At 41.7% G+C, this 15,822-nt stretch overlaps 1 protein-coding gene across 4 annotated transcripts in view; it reads right to left on the reverse strand.

Moving 5' to 3' along the window:
- Positions 1–9,553: 9,553 nt before the first annotated feature.
- The window catches only part of tp53 (tumor protein p53), an 84,112-nt gene continuing 77,843 nt past the window's right edge, over positions 9,554–15,822 (reverse strand). For all 4 annotated transcript variants that reach the window (XM_028798386.2, XM_051924896.1, XM_028798385.2 and 1 more), the window contains exons 10-11: positions 11,134–11,237; positions 9,554–9,860 (exon numbers count right to left, since the gene is read on the reverse strand). In XM_028798386.2, the coding sequence (XP_028654219.2) occupies positions 9,764–9,860; positions 11,134–11,237 (201 nt within the window). In that variant the 3' untranslated portion in view covers positions 9,554–9,763. The remainder of the gene's footprint in view (positions 9,861–11,133; positions 11,238–15,822) is intronic.

The following is a 15,822-nucleotide window of genomic DNA, read 5'->3' on the forward strand; positions in this document are numbered from 1 at the left end:
TATGCATATTGGTAAGGATCCAGACAGGCCTGGGAAAGAGTTTTAATGATATGAGAAGTTAAGGCAGTCAGTCTGAAGTCAGTTAATGCTTTTGGGTGTGTAGTTCTGGCTAATGGAATAACATTCACCTGCTTCCAGAGTCTGTGCACTTGCTGTAAATCCAGAGGTATCTCAAATAAAGAGTGAATTATTGGAGTTGTTCTGCACTTATTTGTTGAAGGACCTTCCTAACATCATTCTGGTCAAAGAAGGGCAGACGCCTGACTCCATTCCTGAGTTTGTTCTTTTACTAACTATTTTGGGAAGCAAAATCCTATGTCTCCAACCTTAAATAGAATTAATTGAATTTTAGGAGCCAACTAATATTCAGTTTCAGCTGTCAATTCTACACAATTATCACATTATGTGTGAATGCCAGAATAGAATCTCCATGGCATTCCACGATGAACCCAGGTTACCAGTCCACAGATCATTCTCAAAAATGTTGTTATACTTCTGCGTTACCTGCTTTATTTCACCCCCTTCTGTAGTTATTTCTGTTCAGACGTACAGTTTACAGTAACTGGGGTTAGGGCATTGAGCACTTTCCATTCATCTTTCCATTCATACTTGTAACTGGTTTCACACGATTAGCCCAAAGTGGAATGGATTGGATGATTTTGTGGGCCTATGGAAGGTGGGATAGAAATATAATATATAAGAAATATAAGCATGGGATGAGTCAAGTCTAAACAGAACTAGAATGAAGCAGGGCAGCCGGCCTGCACTATGATATCCCATTGGTCTATAAGGTACATCTACAAACCTAGCCTAACATAAACACTGGGTGACAAAGAAATTCTCTCTTTCTCTCTCTGCTGCCATTTTCAGACAGGCCATGCTGCCCGTTTTTGCCACTCATTTCAAAGGCTATGCATTAGCAAACAGCAAGCTTGAGCAGAGATCAATCAACGCACTAACATACTAAGACAGCGGGCCACCTGGTAGTCCAAGCAAGATGAACTGATTATTATCCAGGTCGTATAAATATTTTTGCCTATACTCACATTTGTACTGTGGTTACAGTGCATCTGGAAAGTATTCACCGCGCATCACTTTTTCCACATTTTGTTATTTTACAGCCTTATTCCAAAATGGATTAAATTCATTTTTTCCCTCAGAATTCTACACACAACACCCCATAATGACAACGTGAAAAAAGTGTACTTGAGATTTTTGCAAATTTATTAAAAATAAAAAAATTGAGAAAGCACATGTACATAAGTATTCACAGCCTTTGCCATGAAGCTTGAAATTGAGCTCAGGTGCATCCTGTTTCCCCTGATCATCCTTGAGATGTTTCTGCAGCTTAATTGGAGTCCACCTGTGGTAAATTCAGTTGACTGGACATGATTTGGAAAGGCACATACCTGTCTATATAAGGTCCCACAGTTGACAGTTCATGTCAGAGCACAAACCAAGCATGAAGTCAAAGGAATTGTCTGTAGACCTCCGAGACAGGATTGTCTCGAGGCACAAATCTGGGGAAGGTTACAGAAATATTTCTGCTGCTTTGAAGGTCCCAATGAGCACAGTGGCCTCCATCATCTGTAAGTGGAAGAAGTTCGAAGCCACCAGGACTCTTTCTAGAGCTGGCCGGCCATCTAAACTGAGCGATCGGAGGAGAAGGGCCTTAGTCAGGGAGGTGACCAAAAACCCGATGGTCACTCTGTCAGAGCTCCAGAGGTCCTCTGTGGACAGAGGAGAACCTTCCAGAAGGACAACCATGTCTGCAGCAATCCACCAATCAGGCCTGTATGGTAGAGTGGCCAGACGGAAGCCACTCCTTAGTAAAAGGCACATGGCAGCCTGCCTGGAGTTTGCCAAAAGGCACCTGAAGGACTCTCAGACCATGAGAAAGAAAATTCTCTGGTCTGATGAGACAAAGATTGAACTCTTTGGTGTGAATGCCAAGCATCACGTTTGGAGGAAACCAGGCACCGCTCATCACCAGGCCAATACCATCCCTACAGTGAAGCATGGTGGTGGCAGCATCATGCTGTGGGGATGTTTTTCAGCGGCAGGGACTGGGAGACTAGTCAGCATAAAGGGAAAGATGACTGCAGCAATGTGCAGAGTCATCCTGGATGAAAACCTGCTCCAGAGCGCTCTTGACCTCAGACTGGGGCGACGGTTCATCTTTCAACAGGACAACGACCCTAAGCACACAGCCAAGATATCAAAGGAGTGGCTTCAGGACAACTCTGTAAATGTCCTTGAGTGGCCCAGCCAGAGCCCAGACTTGAATCCGATTGAACATCTCTGGAGAGATCTTAAAATGGCTGTGCACCGATGCTTCCCATCCAACCTGATGGAGCTTGAGAGGTGCTGCAAAGAGGAATGAGCGAAACTGGCCAAGGATAGGCGTGCCAAGCTTGTGGCATCATATTCAAAAAGACTTGAGGCTGTAATTGCTGCCAAAGGTGCATCGACAAAGTATTGAGCAAAGGCTGTGAATACTTATGTACATGTGATTTCTCAGTTTTTTTATTTTTAATAAATTTGCAAAAATCTCAAGTAAACTTTTTTCACGTTGTCATTATGGGGTGTTGTGTGTAGAATTCTGAGGGAAAAAATGAATTTAATCCATTTTGGAATAAGGCTGTAACATAACAAAATGTGGAAAAAATGATGCGCTGTGAATACTGTCTGGATGAACTGTATATTTTGGACATGTACACGATGAATAAATATCTAACTTTTACTCCTGCTTGATCTGCTACTCTATTTTGTTTTCTGAGGTCATAAGATAATGTAACGTTTCAGGGCTATAGCAAGGATTTGGGGAATTTTATCTTTGTAATAAGCAGTATAAAGGGGAGAATAGGGTCAGCTTAGGTGTCTATCACGACAAAACACTTGGCATAGTCAGCACAATTTTGTGGTAACCTTGTTTGAGAATGCTGTTTTGAAGAGTGTGTCTGTGAGCATCTGGTATAAGGGAGTTTTGCACTTTCTTTTACCAACAGGGTTAGCAGGCCGAGGGAAATGCCACAAAAGGGTGAACAGCAGTGTGGCAGTAAAACTTTCCTTGGTTGTGGTAAGTGGATTTAACTAAGGTGTATGAGCCCCCATGTGTCTCGGTTATTCTCTGAGATCAAGGTGTGTCAGCCTAGTTATGTCCAGGGACACCCACGTATTCATGCTTCATGCTGAAGCTATTGAGTCCCTTGTGGTGAAGCGGGTCCACAGCTCATGTCCAGAAGGCCACTTTTTAAATAAAGGCTTAGAAAGGGGGTGTGGTAGTGTGGCGGATCGGTTCCCCAGGAATTCGTGATGCGGGTGATCCTCACTTAAATGCACAGGTGAGGAGTCGTCCGCATCTGTAATTGTTTCCAGGGAGCTGGTAGTTGCCACACCTGATCCACGTTCTCATGATAAATAGAAGCCTGAGGCGGCTAGGAGGGGTACGAAAAAAGAAAAGGAAGAAAGAAACGGAGGTTATGAGTGAGGAAGAAGGCAGGAAGCAAGGAGAGAAAAGCCGGTGCAGGAGAGAGCGAACATGCAAAGTGCAGGCTCGAGGGCAGCTGAGCAGTGAGCCTGGGTGTTTAGCCGGCACCTGAGGAGCGGTCGATTGTGGTCGCTCCCACTGAGCATTTTATGAAGAGCAGGAGTGACCGGAAGGAGGATGGCTTACCACGTAAGCAGACGGGACTTGGGACGTGAAAGCCCCAGCGTGAGCGCCTGGCTCGCTGGGGAGCTCAAGTCGTGGTTTAGTGAAGCCTACTGGAGCCAGGGATCAGTGAGGTGAACGGACCAACAGGAGAAGGCAGACAGAAGGTCAGCTGCAGGTAGGGTGGCTCCCCTGGTGCATAGCCTGGACGGGAGAAGCAGGGGAGTCACCAGTAGAAGAAAGGCACAGGCTTTGATTTGTTTAAAGGGACAGCTTCCAGCCATTGTTTTAACCTCGTTGTGTAGCCTAAAAGTGGAGTGGTGGCTCTGAGGCTAGGGATCTGCACTGGCAATCGGAAGGTTGCCGGTTCGAATCCCGTAAATGCCAAAAGGGACTCTGCTCTGTTGGGCCCTTCAGCAAGGTCCTTAACCTGCAATTGCTGAGCGCTTTGAGTAGTGAGAAAAGCGCTATATAAATGCAAAGAATTATTATTATTAAAAGTGTACAACTGAGCTGCGGCCACAGATCTAACTGCTCTGTGGATGATTCATTCAAGCATTTCAAGGTCACCTCGTTGTAATGAAAGCATCTGCTGAATGTACTTCGTAGTAACGAGATTTCTATAGTCTCGTGTCATATGGGAAACTATCGGGACTGTAAAAATACTTTGTTGTAATACTCTGTCACCTCGGTCTCTCTCCTCTCTCTGGGCCGCTGCAAAGCCCCGCCCACGAAGCATTCTGAAAAGTCTGAGTGAGTCTCCGTTGCCGGCAGTTCTCTCGCGGCCCGGCTGTCAGACGGCTGCGGCCCGGTAGTGGGTCGCGGACCGGTGGTTGGGGACCCCTGGACTAAAGGACAATAAACCAGAGTGAAATACTAAATTCAATACTAAAAGATAAACCTAACAAATAACCTAATTTGTGATATAACATGCAAATAATACAGGTGGTAACGTTTTATTTATTATGAACATGTCCTAATTAAGTTTGCATATGCTGGGTTTATGTCCAAATGTCTGTTAATGGCGTTTTGTCTGGCACTTTTAGTACTGGCCTTAATCTTACTCCTACGTTGTCCCAGTTAAACGTATGTCCTGTTGATTTTGTATGTGTATAGATCACTGATCGTGAGCCCATCCTTCTGACGGCGTTGCGATGTTCTTATAGGCTACTATAAACTGCGTTTCGTGTTCCTGCTGTCGCTTTCTTGTTTTTAGCGTTGAAAAGGGCTGAGCGCAGATTGTTCGCGGGTTTGTGTGCAGTTCTGATGCCTGACTTGGACAGGATGCGCGCTGCCCCTTCAGACACACCGTGGTGATAAGGGAGTGAGTGCCAGGTGGGATGGGGGGTCTGGTTCGAGGCGATTGTTTGCTGAGTTTTTGGCGTCTTCTGTGTAGGCACTGTTTAATGAATGTCTTTGAGTATCCGTTTGAAGTGAAAAGGTGGAAAAGACAGCGTCTTTCGTTCATTTTTGTTTCCTTCGTATTACAATGGGTGTGGACTCTTCTGAATAGAGTTTTAACACAGCTCCGTTTATGAGACAATGGGTGGTTGCTGGCGAAGTGTAATATCTTGCCTGCATAACATTCCTTACGGTAAACACTAGTGGTCAGGGTGGCGTCGTTATTTCTTTCAATGGAGATGTCCAGGAAGCTGATGTTTCGGTTTATTTCTTTTTCTATGGTGAATTGGATTGCAGGGAATGTTGTGTTGAGATGGTTGTAGAACTCATTCAGCTGGTCATTTTTTAATATGACGAATGTGTCGTCTACGTAGCGTATCCAAATTTTGGGTGTGAAATGGGAGAGTCACATTTTCGAGTCCTGATAGCGGCGATCCCATTGGCATGCCTTCTTTTTGAACACACACACACACTAATATATATATATATATAATACAGTGCATCCGGAAAGTGTTCACAGCACATCACTTTTTCCACTTTTTGTTATGTTACAGCCTTATTCCAAAATGGATTAAGTTCATTTTTTTCCTCGGAATTCTACACACAACACCCATAATGACAAACGTGAAAAAAGTTTACTTGAGGTTTTTTGCAAATTTATTAAAAAGTAAACAAACTGAGAAATCACATGTACATAAGTATTCACAGCCTTGCTCAATACTTGTCGATGCACCGTTGGTAGCAATTACAGCCTCAAGTCTTTTGAATATGATGCCACAAGCTTGGCACACCTATCCTTGGCCAGTTTTGCCCCATTCCTCTTTGCAGTACCTCTCAAGCTCCATCAGGTGTGGATGGAAGCGTCGTGCACAGCCATTTTAAGATCTCTCCAGAGATGTTCAATCGGATTCAAGTCTGGGCTCTGCTGAGCCACTCAAGGACATTCACAGAGTTGTCCTGAAGCCACTCCTTTGATATCTTGGCTGTGTGCTTAGGGTCATTGTCCTGCTTGAAAGATGAACCGTCACCCCATCTGAGGTCAAGAGCGCTCTGGAGCAGGCTTTTCATCCAGGATGTCTCTGCACATTGCTACAGTCATCTTTCCCTTTATGCTGTCTATCTCTCTGTTCCTGCCACTGAAAAACATCCCCACAAGCATGATGCGCCACCACCATGCTTCACTGTAGGGATGGTATTGGCCTGGGTGATGAGCGGTGCCTGGTTTCCTCCAAACGTGAGTTCAATCTTTGTCTCATCAGACCAGAGAATTTTCTTTCTCATGGTCTGAGAGTCCTTCAGGTGCCTTTGCAAACTCCAGACGGGCTGCCATGTGCCTTTTAACTAAGGAGTGGCTTCCGTCTGGCCACTCTACCATACAGTCCTGATTGGTGGATTGCTGCAGAGAATGGGTTGTCCTTCTGGAAGGTTCTCCTCTCTCCACAGAGGGACCTCTGGAGCTCTGACAGAGTGACCATGGGGTTCCTGGTCACCTCAATGACTAAGGGCCCTTTCTCCCCCAATCTCTCAGTTTAGAATGGCCGGGGCCAGCTCTAGGAAGAGTCCTGGTGGTTTCGAACTTCTTCCACTTACGGATGATGGAGGCCACTGTGCTCATTGGGACCTTCAAAGCAGCAGAAATTTTTCTGTAACCTTTCCCCAGATTTGTGCCTCGAGACAATCCTGTCTCAGAGGTCTACAGACAATTCCTTTGGACTTCATACTTGGTTTGTGCTCTGACATGAACTGTCAACTGTGGGACCTTATATAGACAGGTGTGTGCCTTTCCAAATCATGTCCAAGTCAACTGAATTTACCACAGGTGGACTCCAGTTAAGCTGCAGAAACATCTCAAGGATGATCAGGGGAAACAGGATGCACCTGAGCTCAATTTGAGCTTCATGGCAAAGGCTGTGAATACTTATGTACATGTGCTTTCTCCAGTTTTTTATTTTAATAAATTTGCAAAAACCTCAGTAAACTTTTTTCACATTGTCATTATGGGGTGTTGTGTGTAGAATTCTGGGGAAAAAAATGAATTTAATCCATTTTGGAATAAGGCTGCAACATAACAAAATGTGGAAAAAGTGATGCGTTGTGAATACTTTCCGGATGCACTGTGTATATATATATATATATATATATATAGACACAAATACAGAGTCATATGAAAAAGTTTGGGAACCCCTCTTAATTCTTTGGATTTTTGGTTATCGTTGGCTGAGCTTTCAAAATAGCAACTTCCTTTTAATACCTGTATATGACATGCCTTATGGGAACAGTAGTATTTCAGCAGTGACATTAAAGTTATTGGATTAACAGAAAATATGCATCATAAAAAAAAAAGACTGGTGCATAAATTTGGGCACCCCAAATTTATTACATATTACATCAATACTTGGTTGAGCCTCCTTTTGCAAAAATAACAAGGGCCCCGTCCCTGAACTAGCCACACAGCATTATGAAAACTCCACCAAATTTGACAGTAGGTAGTAGGTGTTTTTCTCGGAATGCAATGTTGTTCTTCCGTCATGCAAAGCGCTTTTTGTTATGACCAAATAACTCAATTTTTGTCTCATCAGCCCAAAGAACTTTGTTCCAAAATGAATCTGGCTTGTCTAAATGAGCATTTGCATACAACAAGTGACTCTGTTTGTGGCGTGAGTGCAGAAAGGGCTTCTTTCTCATCACCCTGCCATACTGATGTTCTTTGTGCAAATTGCACTTAAGTGTAGGATGATGTACAGATACACCATCTGCAGCAAGATGTTCTTGCAGGTCTTTGGTTACAGACAACTCATAGATCACCTCCGTTCTCACAATCCTGCGCATATGCCGCTCCTGTATTTTTCTTGGCCTGCCAGACCTGCTGGGTTTAACAGCAACTGTGCCTGTGGCCTTCCATGTCCTGATTACATTCCTTGCAGTTGAAACTGACAGTTTAAACCTCTGAGATAGCTTTTTGTAGCTTTCCCCTAAACCATGAGACTCAACAATCTTTGTTTTCAGATCTTTTGAGAGTTGCTTTGAGGATCCCATGCTGTCACTCTTCAGAGAGGAGTCAAAGGGAAGCACAACTTGCAGTTGACCACCTTAAATACCTTTATATCTCATGATTGGACACACCTGTCCATGAAGTTCAAGGCTTAATGAGCTAATCCAACCAATTTGGTGTTGCCAGTAATCAGCATTGAGCAGTTACATGCATTCAAATCAGCAAATTACAAGGGGACTCACATTTTTGCACAGCCAGTTTTTCACATTTGATTTCATTTCATTCAACTAAATACTGCTTCACTAAAAATCTTTGTTTAGAAAACACCCCAGTAGTCCGATGTTCCTAGGAAATGAAAACATACCACTGTTCTCTTTTTTTGTTGAAATTATTATGCAGGTTGAGAGGGGTTCCCAAACTTTTTCATGACTATTATATAATATATATATATTACATACATACACAAACATTAAAATATATATATATATATGTATTATATATAAAAAAAACAAACAAACTTCACCCTGTTCCATTTCATTCCTTCCTAACTCATGTGGTGCTGAGGTGTCCACCTTTTGCATGGCTGTACTTGAGTCCTAATTTGGGATCTCGAGGTGGTTCATTGTGTGGTGTATCAGTATGTGCTCCCAACCTCTGCTCTAAAGAAAACAGTAGTCAAGTATTTCACATTTTATCTTGAGAAATTGAAGCAACAAATTTCAGCCTGACTTTTACTCTTAAGTAGAGGGGATAGAGAACAAAAAAAACAAGTGTTGGGGGTGGAAAAAAAAAAAACGTGTTAGTTGAAGTTGGAGACACAGCTAGTCATGATATTGTTGAATTTTGAAGGAAAAAGAAAAATCATGTTTGCTACACTAATGTCATTTGAAAACATACCAGGTTTGCATTCTGTACAGAAAAATGAAAACGTGTATTCAATTGAAGTTGTTTTGAAAACAGATTTATTATTATTTTGATGCAAAATCTATTTAATTAAAAAATAGGATTGCAATATCAATTTAAGTCTGTATTGGCCAGCCATAACTAAAGGGAGAAAGGAAAACACACACACAGGCAAGTCTCAACATGGGATTCAAATCCAGATTGCTGAGGTAGAAGCCGTAACCACTCCACAGCTATGCCACCACAAATCTCTTAAGAAAAGTTGGAAAATTAAACTGACACTTCAACTTAAACATCAGTCTCCAATTTCACTGGTGCCTCCATCTGTGTTTGTTCTCAAACAAGGACTAACTGCACATAAGCTACTTACTGAGCAGATGCAGAAATCAGACAAAACAATGTGTGCTAAAGTTGAATTGCTGGACTGTCTCCAGAGTGAAGCACCTTCAAGACATACAGTATATTTTGCCACGGTCTATCACTGAACCAATGATATGCAGTTGAACTAATACAAGGTTTTACTGGCAGACACATGGATGAACTATTGAAACTTTGAACTAGTGATGCTGGGTTCATTTGTCAAGGATATACAGAAACCTTCTGAATACAATCTAAATGTACGTTTATTGAGATTCTGTAAAACCATGATCAATAAGGCATTTACAGTCAACTACATAGGAAAAAATTTCAAAAAAATCTATAAAAAAACATGCAATACAGTAATTTTATAAGTTTGAATATAAAAGTAGAAAAATAAGGCAGCTTTAATCAAATTTTTTCCATATGAAAGCTGATCCTTGCAAAGTCCTGGACATTTAGTCAGAATCGCTCTTCTCTTCTTTAACAAGCAACTTTTTTCCTTCCTTAGGCTCCACTTTCTCTCTGTCCTTACGGTTTGAATTCTTTAAAATCCTGCATTTGGAGAGAAGAAAAAAGAAAAAAAAATTTTTTTGTTTCACAAGTTTGACTATTCTTGTCATAGTATAAAAATACTAGCCAACGCCTGCTGTAGCATATGGCGGTGTAAGAATAGGAAAGGAAAACGGAGAGAAAAGAATTCAGAAATCAAGAAGAAAAATACTTCTCGAAAGATGCAGTGTGCATGTAGAATTTCCGGCCAAGCAGGATTACATGTAAAAGTGATAAATAAATCAGGCTTTCCGAATTTACGTACTATGGCCATGGCATCCTGATAGTTTTGTTGCATGTATCTTGGACTTCCTGGAAATGTGGATAGTAATAGTAATCATTTTGACTACACGTACGCTGTTATTTTCAACGTTTGCTTGCAGTGCGTTTCTGGTAGTTCCACGCGCAGATCTTGTTGATGTAATCAGATAGTTGAGACGCGCGCTCTCTGTTTTAACATACGCATCTACAACGTACTGTTGGAATAGTTTGCCGCTGGAGTGCAAAATACTAAATGTATTCCTCATTGCTAATCTGTACGCGTAAAATTGGCATTGAGTAAGCCTTATTCGCTTGGCGGTTCTTTTATCAGAAAAATCACTGCAACATCGGTGTGACATGTCGGGGCATTGTATCGTAAATCCTGCCTAGGGTTTTCCTTGAAAACCATTCGTACAGATGCTGTTGGATTGGACTGAGTAATTTCATGCATGTGTTTGTATGATTTAGCGAAGGGGTTGATGGTTCTGGGCATGGAATCTAGCTGGAGAAGTACATTTAAGCTGCATGCAGAGTTTGCTTTATTTTGTAAGCGTATTTCAGTAGCTTGCGCTGTGTCAAAAGCATACAACTGTCCATATCCTGGAGAGGTAGAATTATTAGCATATAGTGAAGAGATTTGGTGATAAATTTGCCCGTTTATTTTAAAACAGTATGGTCCGTGGCCAGGAGGTTGAGTTATCTGTGCACCCATGGAAGCAAACACTAGAGAAGAGTTGTATTCTCGAATGTGTTCATAATTTTTAACTTCTGATGTTTGCTGTGTAAGAAGCTGTTGTAAAGACACAGGTGGCTCCTGCAAAGGTGGTAAAGCTACTTCACCGCTGTGGAAGCACCTCGAGTACTTGTTGGCTGTATTACGCTCAGCAGGCCAGTATAGTGCATGACATGGAAGAGGACGAATAGGAATCGAGAAATGCTGTGTCGGCAGGACAGGTTTTGAAGTGGAAGCAGGACGAACCAGAAAAGAAATATATATAAGATCCTGGACACTTACACCTTCTGTCTGTACTTTTCCAAGTCAGTGTGCGGGATGACATCCTTAAGTTCAAGGGAATCATTAATCCTTTTAAGCATCTCATACCTTTCTCTGCCGCGTACCTAGGTGAAAGAAAATGCAGTTAACTTCCACTTGTGTGAGGATTTGCCTAACAATGAATTATCAGAATAAGTATCTCCATTTTAGTATATATTACTGTGAAAAATAGCATTATCCATTTTTCTAGGTTTTGGCACACCAGACTTTGCTAACAAAAAAAACTGCCAAACACTCCTAATTCCAGCAAGAGTGTCGTTTTCTCTCCACAGGGCCCTCTTTAGAATGCAAGCCTCTGGACCTTTTCTGATAAAATGATTACTCACCAAGTGATACCCAAGAGATGTCTTCTCATGGTACCTGTTAAAACATTAAGCATGGAAAAAAAAGAGCCGTAACCCAACAACTGGAAACTTTGATGAACAAAGCCTTGCACCAATAATAAACCAAAAAGAATGGGCTTACGTACAAACAAAATACAATGGCAAAAGGTCTACTCTTTCCATTTACTACCAGTGCGTCACACCAAATCTATGCCATCTCCCTACATTCTTACTGTTCTCAGTCAGGTCCAAAATTCTGCTTTCAATTGCATGGACCCATTGCCAAGGTTATGACATTAAAGGCTGGAGTGATCTCCTCTACTCCAAAGGATAACCTGGTGCTGGATGGGAAGAGTGGTGGACTGGTCTGTATTACGGTTAGAGGCAAGAGCAAGTGTACAAGCAGTAGAGATCCAAGTTAAAGCCACAAGCTCATCTTGCTGAAGGCACTGGTAAAGTGATCACTAGCAACCCACCAGACAAACTTTATGCTGGCCAAAAGAGGAAACCTTGTGTAAAACTGCAGTACTACCCACAACCAGAAGGCGTGACCTACAGTAGGTAAAAGTAGAAGAGCTCCTGAAGATCCTTCAATGTGTGCTGTAGGAAGCCAACAAAGAAAGGAAAAAAAGCATCACCTATACCAAACCTTACATACACCTGCTTCAATTCTAATAACGATTAATTGTAACTTAAGTTAGGATAAATCCAGCGAATGTATTATGGAATTGGTATCACTGCAACTAAAAACTAAATAACCTTTGTAATAGTATTTACCGGTTATAAAAGTTTCATGGGTGGCACGGTGGCGCAGTGGGTAGCGCTGCTGCCTCGCAGTTGGGAGACCTGGGGACCTGGGTTCACTTCCTGGGTCCTCCCTGCGTGGAGTTTGCATGTTCTCCCCGTGTCTGTGTGGGTTTCCTCCAGGCGCTCCGGTTTCCTCCCACAGTCCAAAGACATGCAGGTTAGGTGGATTGGCGATTCTAAATTGGCCCTAGTGTGTGCTTGGTGTGTGGGTGTGTCCTGCGGTGGGTTGGCACCCTGCCCGGGATTGGTTCCTGCCTTGTGCCCTGTGTTGGCTGGGATTGGCTCCAGCAGACCCCCCGTGACCCTGTGTTCGGATTCAGCGGGTTGGAAAATGGATGGATAAAAGTTTCATCCTAAATCCAGCTGGAAAATTCCAAGCAGCATGTCACATGTGCACACACAGAAACTGTGTTAACCCAGTGTAGGCTAGCTGTGAGCAAATTAACATCCTGGTGTAGACGATGGAAGAACTTATGAAATTTAACGTGGTTAAGATGAATAAGTTACAGTGTATGTGCCTTTTTCAATAGGAGTGAAAAAGTTAACCAAGCTATCATAACTTTGTTGATTATGGTGTTTTGTCTACATCAATATACAGACTGTATATTCAGCTCTCTCTATATACATAAACACACTTGCATGCATCCATCTCTTATCATCCTTATGTTATGAATAAATTATATTTGGTTTATTACAGCAAGTGTGTTTGGGTTATTTGTTGAAAAACAGCCTATTACCATGTCTGGTCCACAAAAGATAAAGTTATTTAATGTAGACTTTCACCAAATCATCAACCTCATTAATAAGTTGTGCAAATCTCTTCATATTTATAATGCTCTGGCTGGAAGGTGAAAGGCAGGAAATTATTGTGTGTGTGAGAATTATTGTTGTTTTTTTTTTTTTTTTTTAAAGCTACTTTTAAACTAACTTTTCCAAAGGCGGTACTGATAATTAACTGCTTGACTAACATCACATCAATTCATTGCACACATTTTGTACACAACATTGTAATAAAAACCCCTACAATTTGTGAATAATGATATATATACTTTGCAAAAGTATAAAACATTTCACATAGAATGTACAGTACCTACAGTAATTAACGGTGCCAAGTCAAAATCAGCACCAAGTCTAAAAATATTCACCATTCATACATGTATTCAACTCTGCCACAAAAAAGTAGCCAAAATACTTTTGACATGCAACATTTTCTGCAAGAAGCATTAATATGGGGGGTCTTGTGTAGTGTGCAAGATGCTGCTCGGTCCTCTTTTTGGATTTAGTGTGAGGAACTAAATAGCCAGAACTTATCCTTCACAAGATCATTTCATTCAGTAACACTTCGCACCAATACCATAGCATATTTGCTGGCTTTGTACTGTCTATTTAAATTACAGTTAACAGTTCTCAGAGTCAAAAGTATACTAATGGTTTGAGGTGAGCAATAATTGGTTCACTTTCCGGGCCGGCTTTCTCCAGACACATGGAAAGATTTTTCAGCATACTTTCTTTGTTTTACTTTGTTCAGGAGGTCTGCTTCTTCACCTTTGATCGCACTTTCTAGATGCGAACGGTACTGCAGTTTTCTCAAGTGTTTCACACAAAGTGTCCTTGGACATTAGCAACGTTACACCTCCTAAGTCAACTGGTGATCAGTCAGTGACCATAGTTAGCAAGGCAAAATGCGTGGTTTACATAAGTCTTGCTCTCACTGTTCCTCAGAAAGGTTGGACTAATGGCAACCTTGTCAAAATGCCAACACTGACGAGTATTCCACCAATTCAGTTCAGCCTAGTTGCCCTCTGGAGTAAATGGATTGCTATGACCTCTGTTGTGGACACCCTCCGTCAGCCATGGGCAGCCAAATCATGGCTAGGTCAAGCTGTAGCATACGGAGAGAATAGAAATTAGGGCATTACCAGTTTTATAGGAAAGGAATGGAGGTTGCATCATTGGCTTCTTGTGTGCACATAAGCCCATCCTCTTGGTTGGCCACTGGTGCAAAATTCTGTCCATCAATGTTACTCATCCTGGATTTATGGTCCTTTGTTCAGGACTTGAGCCCATTTCATACCTTAGACCAGGGGTAGGCAACGTCGGTCCTGGAGTGCCACAGTATGTGCAGGTTTTTGTTCCAACCCAGTTCCTTAACGAGAACTCAATTATTGCTGATGAAGCACATATTGCTTAAGTGACATTTTAATGCTTCATTTTAGTGGTCTCGCTTGTTAAGGTTCTCCAACCTTAATTGCTTATTTCAATCTTAAACTGCTGCATTCAGTGTTTTAATTGCTTCTTATTAGCAATAAGATGTAAAAGACAAAGCAGCCAGCAGTTCTCCAGCTAGCTTTTTTCCCCAATTACATCTGTGGGTGTTCATCATGCACGGTTTGATTTAATAAAACACTTAATAGAAAAATGTGACAGACTGAAAATGATCTGTTTTAGGCTTCAAATCATTTGGATGATATCCTTGGAAAGGAAAAAAATCTACGATATAAAAGCCTTACATTGCACAGACTAACAAGCCATAAAATTAAATAAGGTCTGAGATTGGCAATGATTGGTTTCTAATTAAGCCAATTGGGTTGGAATGAAAACCTGTAGCCACTGCGGCTCACCAGGACCGACATTGCCTACCCCTGTTTTACATCTTATTGCTAATAAGGAGCAATTAAAACACTGAATGCAGCAGTTTAAGATTGAAATAAGCAATTAAGGTTGGAGAACCTTAACAAGCGAGACCACTAAAATGAAGCATCAAAATGTCACTTAAGCAATATGTGCTTCATCAGCAATAATTGAGTTCTCGTTAAGGAACTGGGTTGGAACAAAAACCTGCACATACTGTGGCACTCCAGGACCGACGTTGCCTACCCCTGCCTTAGACCACAGGTGTCAGACTCCGGTCCTCGAGGGCCGCATGTTTTCATTCTAACCATTTTCTTCATTAGTGAGCAGTTTTAACTGCTAATTAACTTCTTTTGCTTTAGTTTTAAATTAACTTGACTCAGGTCCCTTAATTGTCTCTTTTTCCTTAATTAGTAGCCAAACAATAATGAGACATCAAACAAGCCACCATATGACCAGCTCACCTGTGCCCATCACACAATATCTGAAAATAAAGAAAGATGAAGGTCAGGTCACCAAAACATTTTGACGGTGTTCTTAGAAAAAACAGAAAAATCGACAAATTTGGAAATATCTGCTGTGGCAGAATGAGAGCAGCAACAAGCCATTGAATTAAACAAAAGGCTTAATTAACAGCAAGAATCAGCTGCTCATTAAGAAACTGGAGTGAAATTGGTTGGAGTTTGAAATCCCAGTTTAGCTGGTCATCTGTTGTCTCGTTTCACGTCTCATTTCTGTTTTGTTTCTTCATCAAATGGCAGCCAATCAATTCAGAGGACTGGATCCTTAAAAACAGTGCTATTGAAATGAAGGGAAAAAGGAGTTAATTAGCAGTGTAAACTACTCACTGATTAGGGAAAGGGTCAGAATGAAAACCTGTAGCCACTGC

Source organism: Erpetoichthys calabaricus, chromosome 3 (assembly GCF_900747795.2).
Source record: "Erpetoichthys calabaricus chromosome 3, fErpCal1.3, whole genome shotgun sequence".
Lineage (NCBI taxonomy): Eukaryota > Metazoa > Chordata > Cladistia > Polypteriformes > Polypteridae > Erpetoichthys > Erpetoichthys calabaricus.